This window comes from Mesoplodon bidens (assembly GCF_964165515.1).
Source record: "Mesoplodon bidens genome assembly, chromosome: 1".
NCBI lineage: Eukaryota > Metazoa > Chordata > Mammalia > Artiodactyla > Ziphiidae > Mesoplodon > Mesoplodon bidens.
Genome location: NC_138176.1, coordinates 25,993,083 through 26,006,760, shown reverse-complemented (window position 1 = coordinate 26,006,760; position 13,678 = coordinate 25,993,083). Strand labels below are relative to the sequence as shown.

Below are 13,678 nucleotides of genomic sequence, written 5' to 3'. Positions count from 1 at the left end.
CTGCACTCTAGAGCCTGCGAGCCACAACTACTGAGCCCTCGTGCCACAACTACTGAAGCCTGCGTGCCTAGAGCCTGTGCTCCGCAACAAGAGAAGCCACCACAGTGAGCAGCCCACACACTGCAACAAAGAGTAGACCCCCCTCACTGCAGCTAGAGAAAGCCCGTGCACAGCAGCGAAGGCCTAACACAGCCAAAAATAAAAAAATAAATTTAAAAAAAAGATCATAAAAATCTCACTGTGAATATTAAAAAAAAAAAGAAAATATGAAGGTAGGTACAGGTAGAAATGTGAATAATACACAGAGCAACTAAGCCCGTGCGCCACAACTACCGAGCCTGTGCTCTAGAGCCGGCGAGCCACACTGCTGAGCCCACGTGCCACAACTACTGAAGCCCGTGTGCCTAGAGCCCATGCTCCACAACAAGAGAAGCCACTGCAATGAGAAGCCACACACCGCAACGAAGAGTAGCCCCCACTCACCACAACTAAAGAAAGCCTGTGCACAGCAACAAAGACCCAACACAGCCAAAAATAAATAAATTAAATAAATGAAATGTGAATAATATTATGTCTAGTTTTCAATCTGTGTGGAATGTGAGTGAAGTGGCTTTTTGGAATAGACAGATATTGAGACCCGGATGCAGGTGGTGTCGTAGAGGAAAGAGGGAAAGAGGTGCTGAAACAAAGCTTAAGAGATGCTGGCTTAGAAGCACATGGGGACTGAGCAGAGAGTAAAGAACGAGACAAGGGAAAATGACACATCGAGGTGGAGTCAGTACAAGAAGGGACAACGTGTGCTTCGAATGCTTTCCTATATATGGATTTTCTTAAACTTTTTCTTTTTAAAATTTTCTGCCATGAGACTTTCCATGAAAATTTTCATTGGCAAAGGTGTTGTACCTGAAGTTCTATCTGTTACCTTAAGAGCTCGGCCTTTCACAGCCATCGAATTCCAGCATTCTCCTTTGATAAGTTCAGCCAAATATCTCTTGGCTAGGTTTTGCATCTCAGCATCCTTTCTTATCTTAAGGAACACAAATGAAGGGAAAAGTAAGAATGAAAATGTGGCCTCAAAAACAATCTCAATTGTAAAAACCAGATGCACTTGGAGGGGGATACTTCCCTGTCTTTGGTTTAGTCTGGAGGCTTAGGATTCCATTCCTTGAGGACTAGGGTGTCAACACAAACACCACTAAGGCAGGCAGGTCCTACACAGGAGCCAAGGCAGGTGTGTGGGCAGTTGCACAGCCATGGTAGCTGGATAGCTAACACACACACCATCACAGATCTGGCTGGTTGGCGCAAGGTGGTAAAGCAAACCCACTGTGCCAAGTCTTCCTGTTTTATTAGAAGAGTTTGAAATATGTAAATGTTGGTTTAATCCTTGTCAATGTATATTTGAAGTGGCATTTTGTGACCTCTGTCTTGGGGTCTTTATTGCACTATATTCTTCTATTGTTTATGTCCACTGTGAAATGAATGTTCCACTATTCTTGGGGATCGTATGATGTACCTTTTGCCATTTAGAAACATATGTTACGTCAATTAGTTTTACCTCCTTACGTGATTAAGTATTCTTATTTTAATAAAGTTTGCCAAAAGAGCTGGCATGAAAGTGACACCTAACAATCCTTAGTCCTTAGGGTCCTCTTCAGAAACTTTTTTTAAAAAATTTTTTTACTTAAGTATAGTTGATTTACAATGTTGTACAGAACCTCTTTTTTTTGCATTTCACTTTGTTGGCAGATCGTTAGCAAACTAGCTGAAAATAATATCTCCCAGATTAGAAAATGTCTTATTTATTTATTCATTCATTCATTTACTCATTTATTCACGTTTATTTTATTCACTGTCTGAACAAATACCTTGTTTAATTTGCATTTTACTTATTTTTTATTTTACCCATTGAGTTAATGGCTAATACAGTTTTAAATTATTTTTTCTTCTTTTTTTTTTCCAGAGATCAAAAATGTTCTTTATTTAGAAATAAAGAAGGTATTTGATGGGCTCTGGACATGACGGTAGACTGGACATGGCTGAGGAAAGAATCTCTGAGCTAGAGAATGTAACAATAGAATCTTCAAAAACATAGAATTCCTTTATTCCTTTTTAATTTCCATGGAATCTGTAGTGATGTCCCTCTTTTATTCCTAACATTAGTAATTGTACCTATCTCGTTTTTTCTTAGCTTAGCTATAGGCTTATTCATTTTATCAATCTTTTCAAAGAATCGGCTTTTGATTTCATTGATTCTTTTTTTTTGAATTTTATTTTATTTATTTTTTTATACAGCAGGTTCTCATTAGCTATCCATTTTATACATATTAGTGTATACATGTCAATCCCAATCTCCCAATTCATCACACCACCACCACCACTGCCACCGCCACTTTCCCCCCTTGGTGTCCATACGTTTGTTCTCTACATCTGTGCCTCTATTTCTGCCCTGCAAACCGGTTCGTTCATCTGTACCATTTTTCTAGGTTCCACATATATGCGTTAATATACGATATTTGTTTCTCTCTTTCTGACTTACTTCACTCTGTATGACAGCCTCTAGATCCATCCACGTCTCTATAAATGACCCAATTTCATTTCTTTTTATGGCTGAGTAATATTCCATTGTATATATGTGCCACATCTTCTTTATCCATTCCTCTGTTGATGGGCATTTAGGTTGCTTCCATGACCTGGCTATTGTAAATAGTGCTACAATGAACATTAGGGTGCATGTGTCTTTTTGAATTATGGTTTTCTCTGGGTATATGCCCAGAAGTGGGATTGCTGGGTCATACAGTAATTCTGTTTTTAGTTTTTTAAGGAATCTCCATACTGTTCTCCATAGTGGCTGTATCAATTTACATTCCCACCAACAGTGCAAGAGGGTTCCCTTTTCTGCATACCCTCTCCAGCATTTGCTGTTTGTAGATTTTCTGATGATGCCCATTCTAACTGGTGTGAGGTGATACCTCATAGTAGTTTTGATTTGCATGTCTCTCATAATTAGTGATGTTGAGCAGCTTTTCATGTGTTTCTTGGCCATCTGTATGTCTTCTTTGGAGAAGTGTCTATTTAGGTCTTCTGCCCATTTTTGGTTTGGGTTGTTTGTTTTTTTAATATTAAGCTGCATGAGCTGTTTATATATTTTGGAGATTAATCCTTTGTCCGTTGATTCGTTGGCAAATATTTTCTCCCATTCTGAGGGTTGTCTTTTCGTCTTCTTCATAGTTTCCTTTGCTGTGCAAAAGCTTTTAAGTTTCATCAGGTCCCATTTGTTTATTTTTGTTTTTATTTCCATTACTGTAGGAGGTGGATCAAAAAAGATCTTGGTGTGATTTATGTCAAAGAGTGTCCTTCCTATGTTTTCCTCTAAGAGTTTTTTTTACAGTGTCCAGTCTTACATTTAGGTCTCTAATACATTTTGAGGGTACTATCCTGTTCCATTGATCTATATTTCTGTTTTTGTGCTAGTACCATATTGTCTTGATTACTGTAGCTTTGTAGTTTTAAATTATTTTTCCTTAAACAGCTGTTTTGGCATATTAATTGTCAGAACCTGTCTGATTCCCAGGCTCCTCCATTCCTCCCCTTGCTACTCTTGAGGCTATTTGATCAATCCCTCCAGAATAATGTGAATACTGTGTCTAGGTGGTCATTACTGGGCTTTGGTCTTTGCCCTATTGTTGAGATCCTGACCAGGGTGGGCTAGTAGCCTGGTCCCTTTAGGACTGGGATCCTTAGCTCTTCCCAGGGGTTAGTGTTCTGCTCCCAGGTGGATTTATGGCGCCATCTGCTAGCACTGTTCTGTTCTGGACTGTCTGGTTCTACTATCACGCCCAATCTAGGGCTGATATCTCTTCAAAAGCCCGGAGCTCAGGAAAACTAAACAACGTGAGGGAAATGAGCATGTGAAGAGCCTTTCTCTGTACCAAAACCTGCGACAGAGGATAAAGGAGGCTCCTCGAGGGATGCACAGGAATTTGATAAGCAGCAAGGGATGGGGCATCTGGGGCAGAGGCACAGGGTGGGGGTCAGGTGGGCAGAGTGGCTTCATCAGTGGTCAGTAGGTCAACAGTCCAGAGGAGCAGGTTCATGGGGCTGAGTGGTCAGACAAGAGCTTGGAGAAAAAAGCAATGGGAGGGTGAGCATAGCAGCAGGCACCTAAGCCGAACTCATCTTAGAGTGACCAAGATGAATGGGCTGGGAGGATGTGGTGCCAGAATAGGAGGTGGCATTCCAGGCCTGTGAGGCCAGGGCCGAGGAGGATGAGCCAGAAGTCTGGTGGGCAGACCAGGACTGCTTACCTGCTCAGACTCGAGTTGTGGGCTCCTAGCCAAGTGACTCGAGCACCTAAACCTTAGTTTCCTTAAGTGGGGAGAACAATAACCTACATTTTTGGATTGCTGTGATGATCAAATAACATTCAAAAAGCCCCTAGATTGGTGCCTATCTGCTATAATAAGAAAAAGGGATCATTTCTAATAGCTTCCTATTGTATGTTTAAAAACAAAAGCCAAATTCTTCACCACAACATACAAGGTCTTCAGAGCTGGCCTCTGCCTACCTCTCCCACCTCATTCTGTGAGGCCCTCTCCTGTCCACTGTGCCACAGCCTTTCTGGCCTTTCTGGCCCTGGAATACACTGAGCAATTTCTGCCTCAGGGCCCTTGTTCTTGCTGCTCCCTTTGCCTGACATTCTCTTTCCTCAGATCTTTGTATAGCCAGCTCCCTCTCTTCTCTTAGTTTGCAACTGAAAGGTCCCCTCTTTAAAGTTGTCTTCTCTGACCACAGAAGTAGATCCCCCACATCTATTATCGAATCTGGTTTGTTTCCATCATATAATATATAGAGATTTGTTTATGGTCTCTGTTCTCTACTAGAGTAGCCCCATGTGGGTGGGACCTATCTGTATTATTCATTGTATCCCCAGCACCTACAGTAGTGCCTGGCATGTAATAGGTGTTCAATAAATGTTGCAGAATGAATGAATGGATGGGCGAATGAACATCCAGATGAATTTTATCTCCTTGAGTTAGTCCCTTGAGGTACTTTTGGTATTAATTCTGTTATCTAATATATTTCCTCTCATTCTCAGCCTCATGTCATTTACCATTTGGACAGACCCGCCTCATTTTCACATCTTCACTCCAGTCATTAATAAACATGTTTAACAGGACAGAGTCCTGGGGCACATGATTGGAGATTTCTCTCCTAGAATCATCAGTCAAATAACAAGTCTCTTTTTGGTGTAGTCGTTTAACCAACTATAATCCACTTAAATGTCCTTATATCCAGCTTTATTTAATTCTCTTGTTCAGTGGGGGAAATGTATTTATACTTGCACACTCAAAGAATCAAATGTACTGTGCAGGTTGAGAGAGAGCTTGCTTAAGAACATCCTGTGTAAAACACTCTTAAGGCTTTTACCCAAAATAAAATCCATATGAGTAAGCAATGTGTTGTGACTGTCACACAACAGTGCAAAGGGTGAATTAATAGAAGTACAGTACCTAGAAAAATGGAGGTTTCAGTTTATGCTTTTCTCTAAACTGGAAAGATAATAATTAAAATTCTTTTGTGGGTACCATACAGAAATAAAACGAAATTAGAGGAAAACTACAATAATAATAAAACTATTAAAACTACAGTATATGATATCATAGGAGCTGGGATAGTTAGCCTAGACAAGATACATAGGAAACATGGTAATTGCTAGTCTTCTCTAACCACTTTCACAGTGGCTATAGAGATGGTGCTCAAAGAGTAGAAGAATCAGTGAGTACAGGGAGAAAGATTTCAACTCTAAATAAGAAAGGGCTTACTAAACCAAAAATCAGTTTGAAGTTGGTATGAAGTGGCTGAAGAGATCTCTAAAAATGTTCAAATATATGGTGGAAGATGGTTGGCATTAATGTCATGGGGGAGAGACAAACATCAGATGTCTGGCTGGTCTAGATGTTCTTCTTTCCCCTGAATCCCAAATTCAATAATTCTCTGACTCATTCCATTTGTATGCACTGAATTTGCTGTATTCACATCATGCTGGAAAAGTTTTGTTTTATTTGCATTATCCTAGAAAAGTTTTCCTTCCTATTTCCTTTTTACTTTCTTTATTAAATCTTTATGGTGCTTAAATCAGATTTTTCCATACCTTTGCCACTTCTTCCTCACTTTCATCGTGGAGTCTTTCCAGTTCTTCAAGATCCAGGCCAAATTCTTGTTGCTCTAATTTTGCAATATTATCTACTGCTTCATTTTCTTCCATCATGTCCAGAATCTGAATTTTCCAATAGTAAAGGATGGAGACAAGCAAAGAATTAAACTTTAAACGGATGGTTTTCTGAGTCTCTTCAGACAGCAACCAATTAAAAAAAAAAGATATTCTGTTTATCTAAATGTAACTATCAAATAAAGAATTAGGTAATAGGCTTATTTAGGTTTTAAGGTTTAATCCATAAAAGTTCATTCATCTAAAAACAACAAAAATACGTAATGATATTAAGGAATTACTGATATTTAGGTGTGCTAGTAGTATTATTATTAAGTATTTTCAGAGTTCTTATCTTTTAGACACACATAGTTAAATAATTAAAGGTGAAATGATATGACATCTGGGGTCTTTTTCAAAACAATCAGGGGAGAGGATAGTGGATGGTGTATAGAAGCAAAAATATTGGTGATTAGATTTATTATATTAGTATTCCCTCCACTTTTATATATATTTGAACATGTCTATAATAAAAATATCTTTAAAAGTTTATAGCTTCTAAACAATTCAGTGACAAAGGGCACACATTACAACATATATGACAAAATATTAATATCTTCAAAATATAAAGAGCCCTTACAAATAAACAAAAACAACAAAGACAATATGAGAGAAAAAAATGAGGACTTCAGTTTCAAAATTGACTGAGAATGGGCTTTATAATCTTCCTTTCTTGCCCCAATCCATAAAATTAAGAGGAAAAAAAGTGTATAATAAATCAATAAATCCAACACTGCAATTAAGAGGGAGAAAAAAAGGATCCTTCAATAGCATGGAAACTGTAAAGTCTGAAGGATGAAAATCAGTTGGATCTGAATGATGCATCATGGCCCCATGGGTCCCCAGGACAGCTCAGCATAAGGTAGACTGGAATACCTGCTGAAGTCAGATCTCCTACACATCTTCTTCCCAAGCTTGCTGAACTGGTGTAGTGAAATTCTAATAGGGAATTTCAATTATAAAGAGTGAGAGAGTGGCATGGACTTATATATACTACCAAATGTAAAACAGATAGCTAGTGGGAAGCAGCCGCATAGCACAGGGAGATCAGCTCTGTGCTTTGTGACCACCTAGGGGGGTGGGATAGGGAGGGTGGGAGGGAGACGCAAGAGGGAGGAGATATGGGGATATATGTATATGTATAGCTGATTCACTTTATTTTACAGCAGAAACTAACACACCATTGTAAAGCAATTATACTCCAGTAAAGATGTTAAAAAAATAAAAAAGATGAGCATGCAATAAAATGGAAAATAAAAATGGATCACAAAATATTTGGGGAACAACAAGACCATTGAAGACAGACAATAAATTTAATAAACAGAAAACTTGTTATGCAAAGAGAAAGAGTTAATTAAGCAAGAAGAGTAGAATTTTACAGTAACTAGGGATGCAAAATATTAGATCATAAAATAATCAAGAGGGGCTTCCCTGGTGGCGCAGTGGTTGAGAGTCCGCCTGCCGATGCAGGGGACACGAGTTCGTGCCCCGGTCCGGGAGGATCCCACATGTTGCGGAGCAGCTGGGCCCATGAGCCATGGCTGCTGGGCCTGAGTGTCCGGAGCCTGTGCTCCGCAACGGGAGGGGCCACAACAGTGAGAGGCCCATGTACCACAAAACAAAACAAAAAAAACCAAGAGATTATGGAACTTAAAAGTTTAATCTTTGAAACAAACAAAAAATTCGACAGATGGGCTGAATAGCAAAATGGACACAGTTGAAGATAATTAATGATCTGTAAAAGTCAGTTAAAATTCTCCCTGAGTGTAACAAAGGATAAAAGGATGCAAATGTGAAAGAAAAATTAATAAACATGTATGACATATCTAGAAGTACCTGTTACTAATATGACTTTAAGAAGGAGAGAATAAAGAGAACAGGAGCCATGATGTTTAAAGAAACAATAAGGGAGGATTTTTTAAAGACACAATGAAGCATGAATACTCAAGATTCAAAGGGTATAACAAGTGTTGAGCCAGCCCAGGTCTACAGAAAGAAATGTCGGGAAACTAAGGAACCAAATCCTAAACATTTCTGAAGAGGAAAAGAGTATCACAAAAATAGAAGAATTAGACTAATAGAAGAACTCACATCAGCAACACTGAACGCAAGAATACAATGGATCAATAGCTTTGGATCAAAGTTTTAAGTGAAAGAAAAACCTTGAATCTCTAATTCTATAGTCATCAAACCATCATTCAGGTGTGAGGTCAAAATAGAGTAGAGTCATTTGTAAAAATTCAGGGGCTCAGAAAGTTCACTAATACCTACCCCTCTGAAAGGATTATTAAGGACGTACTGAAGCCAGAGGGAAGGTAAGCAGAAAGACTTATTAAGTCTAAATAAGATTTACACATTTTTAAGAGTTTTTAAAGGTACCAATTTAAACTATAATTCTAAATGATATCAATGAGAGAAAGTGGGGAAGCAGAAGGAGATGAAAACGTAAAAACTGAGAACAACATAAGCATACTGAGGTTCTTATCTGGAGGGCAGATATGGTATGATACATGCTAAACCAGAGCTTCTCCAACTTTAATGTGTCTATGAATCACCTGGGGATCTTGTGAAAATAGCAGATTCTGTTTCAGGACATCTGGGATGGGGTCAAGATCCCAGGTGGTGTCAATGCTTCTGTGCTCTATACCACTGAGTAGGAAGGCACCAGGTGATGTTAAAAAAAAAATAGGAGGTCAAGCATGTGAGTTAGAATTTTATAAAAAGAATATATTTATGACTCCCAAAATAGTTGGAAAAAAAAAGAAAAAAGAATAACAAAAAATGCACAAGCAATCCAAGCAGATAGGAAAGAGGGAAAAAGAAAAAACTTGGAAATAGGTTAAACAGAAAGCCCAAAATCAAATGGCAGGAATTATGTGTAAACATATCAATAATTATAATAAACATGGCTAAACTCACCTATTAAAACTTTTAGATAGGATTTAAAGAAAACAATCCAGCTATATACTGATTAGAGCACAGAAGAAACTTGGAAATAAAGCAATGGAAGAAGATATGTAAATAAGTGCTAGCAAAAGGAAATACAGCAAAAAATATTAATATAAAAAATCAAGGGGCTTCCTTGGTGGTGCAGTGGTTAAGAATCTGCCTGCCAATGCAGGGGACACAGGTTTGAGCCCTGGTCCAGCAAGATCCCGTGTGCCATGGAGCAACTAAGCCCGTGAGCCACAACTATGGAGCCTGCGCTCTAGAGCCCGCGAGCCACAACTACTGAGCCCACGTGCCACAACTACTGAAGCCCGCGCACCTAGAGCCCGTGCTCTGCAACAAGAGAAGCCACTGCAATGAGAAGACTGTGCACTGCAATGAAGAGTAGCCCCCACTTGCCGCAACTAGAGAAAGCCCGTGCGTAGCAATGAAGACCCAACACAGCCAAAAAAATTAATAAATAAAAATATAATAATAAAAAAGTTTTTAAAATCAAAATGTAGAGTTAAGAACATTTAAAGAGACAAAGCTAAATATTCATAGGGATAAAAGAAACAATCTACCAAGGCGATCTGTCATGTACATTTTTGTATCTAACATACATATGATAAAAATACAAGGATAAACTGCCAAACTTAATCGTATCCTAGAAAACAGTTTAAATAGCAAAAACATGAACTTTGCTAACTTAACTAACAAAATTAGATTGATCTAATAGGAATTTAAAGAACATTTTACCCACCCTCCCCCTCCAAAAACCCAGAGAATAAATACTCTTTACAAACACATGGAACACTCACAAAAGACCAGATACAAGACCACAGAGATAATCTCAACAAGCTTTATTTACTGAGCATAGTGAAATAAAGTTCAAAGTTAGCAACAGAAAGATATACAAAACAATCTATAAATAATAGACAAAACAATCTGGAAATTAAAAATAGAAAAATACATACACTCTTGTAGAAAACCCTTTGGTTGATATGTTCAAAATGGAATTAGAAATATTTACAACTAGGCAATAATGAGAAATTGCATATCAAAATCAGTGCAATCTAGTCAAAGTGGTACTCAGAGGAATACTTATGGCCACATGCATAATAGAAAAAAAAAAGGAAATAAACCACATTTTCAACTAAAAAAGGTAACAAAATGAGGAAAAATAAACCTGAATGAAGCAAGGAAGAATGAATAAAATTCTAAATTGATCAAATCCTAAATTTATAAATGTATAGGTATAAAATTCTGCATAGTTTTCTTATAATAACAGAGTCAAATCAATAAAACTAAACCTGCTTCTTCAAAAATGTTAATAAAATAGAAATTCTGTTGGAAAGTGTGATCAAGAAAAAAGATAAAAGGCATAAACATACAACATTAGGAATAAAATAGAACTATAACTGAAAAATCAGAAGAGACTTAAAAAATAGAATATTATAGTTCCGGGTAAGATGGCGGAAGAGTAAGACGCGGAGATCACCGTCCTCCCCACGGATACACCAGAAATACAGCTACACGTCGAACAACCCCTACAGAACACGTACTGAACGCTGGCAGAAGACCCCAGACCTCCCAAAAGGCAAGAAACTCCCCACATACCTGGGTAGGGCAAAGCGGAGAGATTCCTGCACAGAGGATCGGTGCCGAGCGGCACTCAACAGCCCGAGAGGCTTGTCTGCTCGCCCCGGCGGCGCTGGAAGCTGAGGCTCGGGCTTCGGTCAGAGCGCAGGGAGAGGACTGGGGCTGGCGGCGAGAACTCAGCCGGAAGGGGGCTAATGAGCCACAGCTAGCCGGCAGGGAGTCCGGGAAAACTCTGGAGCTGCCGAAGAGGCAAGAGACTTTCTCTTCCCTCTTGGTTTCCTGGTGCGCGAGGAGAGGGGATTAAGAGCGCTGCTTAAAGGGGATCCACAGACGGGCGCGAGTCACGACTGAAAGCGCGGAGCCCAGTGACGGGCGTGGGATGCTGGGGCTGCTGCTGCCGCCGCCAAGAAGCCTGTGTGCGAGCGCAGGTCACTGTCCACACCGCCCTTCCGGGAGCCTGTGCAGCCCGCCACTGCCGGGGTCCCGGGATCCAGGGGCGGCTTCCCTGGGAGAACGCACGGCGCGCCTCGGGCTGGTGCAACGTCACGCCGACTTCTGCCGCTGCAGGCTCGCCCCGCACTCTGTGCCCCTCCCTCCCGCCCGGCCTGAGTGAGCCAGAGTCCCCGAAGAGGCTGCTCCTTTAACCCTGTCCTGTCTGAGCGAAGAACAGACGCCCTCTGGCGACCTACACGCAGAGGCGGGACCAAATCCAAAGCTGAGACCCAGGAGCTGTGAGAACAAAGAAGAGAAAGGGAAACCTCTCCCAGCAGCCTCAGAAGCAGCGGATTAAAGCTCCACAATCAACTTGATGTACCCTGCATCTGTGGAATACATGAATGGACAACAAATCATCCCAAATTGAGGAGCCAGGAGTCAGTGCTGTGCCTCTGAGGTGGGAGAGCCAACTTCAGGACACTGGTCCACAAGAGACCTCCCAGCTCCACATAATATCAAACGGCGAAAATCTTCCAGAGATCTCCATCTCAACACCAGCACCCAGCTTCACTCAACGACCAGCAAGCTACAGTGCTGGACACCCTATGCCAAATAACTAGCAAGACAGGAACACAACGCCACCCATTAGCAGAGAGGCTGCCTAAAATCATAAAAAGTCCGCAGACACCCCAAAACACACCACCAGACGTGGACCTGCCCATCAGAAAGACAAGATCCAGCCTCACCCACCAGAACACAGGCACAAGTCCCCTCCACCAGGAAGCCTACACAACCCACTAAACCAACCTTAGCCACTGGGGACAGACACCAAAAACAACGGGAACTACAAACCTGCGGCCTGCAAAAAGGAGACCCCAAACACAGTAACATAAGCAAAATGAGAAGACAGAAAAACACACAGCAGGAGAAGGAGCAAGATAAAAACCCACCAGACCTAACAAATGAAGAGGTAATAGGCAGTCTACCTGAAAAAGAATTCAGAATAATGATGGTAAAGATGATCCAAGATTCTATTTCCCAGATCCAAAATCTTGGAAATAGAATAGACAAAATGCAAGAAACAGTTAACAAGGACCTAGAAGAACTAAAGATGAATCAAGCATCGATTAAAAACACAATAAATGAAATAAAAAATACTCTAGATGGGATCAATAGAATAACTGAGGCAGAAGAACGGATAAGTGAGGTGGAAGATAAAATAGTGGAAATAACTGCTGCAGAGCAAAATAAAGAAAAAAGAATGAAAAGAACAGAGGACAGTCTCAGAGACCTCTGGGACAACATTAAACGCACCAACATTCGAATTATAGGGGTTCCAGAAGAAGAAGAGAAAGAGAAAGGGACTGAGAAAATATTTGAAGAGATTATAGTTGAAAACTTCCCTAATATGGGAAAGGAAATAGTTAATCAAGTCCAGGAAGCACAGAGAGTCCCATACAGAATAAATCCAAGGAGAAATACGCCAAGACACATATTAATCAAACTGTCAAAAATTAAACACAAAGAAATCATATTAAAAGCAGCAAGGCAAAAACAACAAATAACACACAAGGGAATCCCCATCAGGATAACAGCTGATCTATCAGCAGAAACTCTACAAGCCAGAAGGGAGTGGCAGGACATAATTAAAGTGATGAAGGAGAAAAACCTGCAACCAAGATTACTCTACCCAGCAAGGATCTCATTCAGATTTGATGGAGAAATTAAAACGTTTACAGACAAGCAAAAGCTGAGAGAGTTCAGCACCACCAAACCAGCTTTACAACAAATGCTAAAGGAACTTCTCTAGGCAAGAAACACAACAGAAGGAAATGACCTACAATAACGAACCCAAAACAATTAAGAAAATGGGAATAGGAACATACATATCGATAATTACCTTAAATGTAAATGGACTAAATGCTCCCACCAAAAGACACAGATTGGCTGAATGGATACAAAAACAAGACCCATATATATGCTGTCTACAAGAGACCCACTTCAGACCTAGAGACACATACAGACTGAAAGTAAGGGGATGGAAAAAGATATTCCATGCAAATGGAAACCAAAAGAAAGCTGGAGTAGCAATTCTCATATCAGACAAAATAGACTTTAAAATAAAGACTACTAGAAGAGACAAAGAAGGACACTACATAATGATCAAGGGATCGATCCAAGAAGAAGATATAACAATTGTAAATATTTATGCACCAAACATAGGAGCACCTCAATACATAAGGCAAATGCTAACAGCCATAAAAGGAGAAATCGACAGTAACACAATCATAGTAGGGGACTTTAACACCCACTTTCACCAATGGACAGATCTTCCAAAATGAAAATAAATAAGGAAACACAAGCTTTAAATGATACATTAAACAAGATGGACTTAATTGATATTTATAGGACATTCCATCCAAAAACAACAGAATACACATT

General features: G+C 39.9%; 1 protein-coding gene across 4 annotated transcripts in view; it reads right to left on the bottom strand.

Moving 5' to 3' along the window:
• The window catches only part of CFAP43 (cilia and flagella associated protein 43), a 110,904-nt gene that overhangs the window by 30,562 nt on the left and 66,664 nt on the right, over positions 1 to 13,678 (bottom strand). For all 4 annotated transcript variants that reach the window (XM_081249666.1, XM_081249667.1, XM_081249668.1 and 1 more), the window contains 2 exons: positions 6,155 to 6,280; positions 923 to 1,027 (listed from right to left, as the gene is read on the bottom strand). In XM_081249666.1, coding sequence (XP_081105792.1) covers positions 923 to 1,027; positions 6,155 to 6,280 — 231 coding nt within the window. The remainder of the gene's footprint in view (positions 1 to 922; positions 1,028 to 6,154; positions 6,281 to 13,678) is intronic.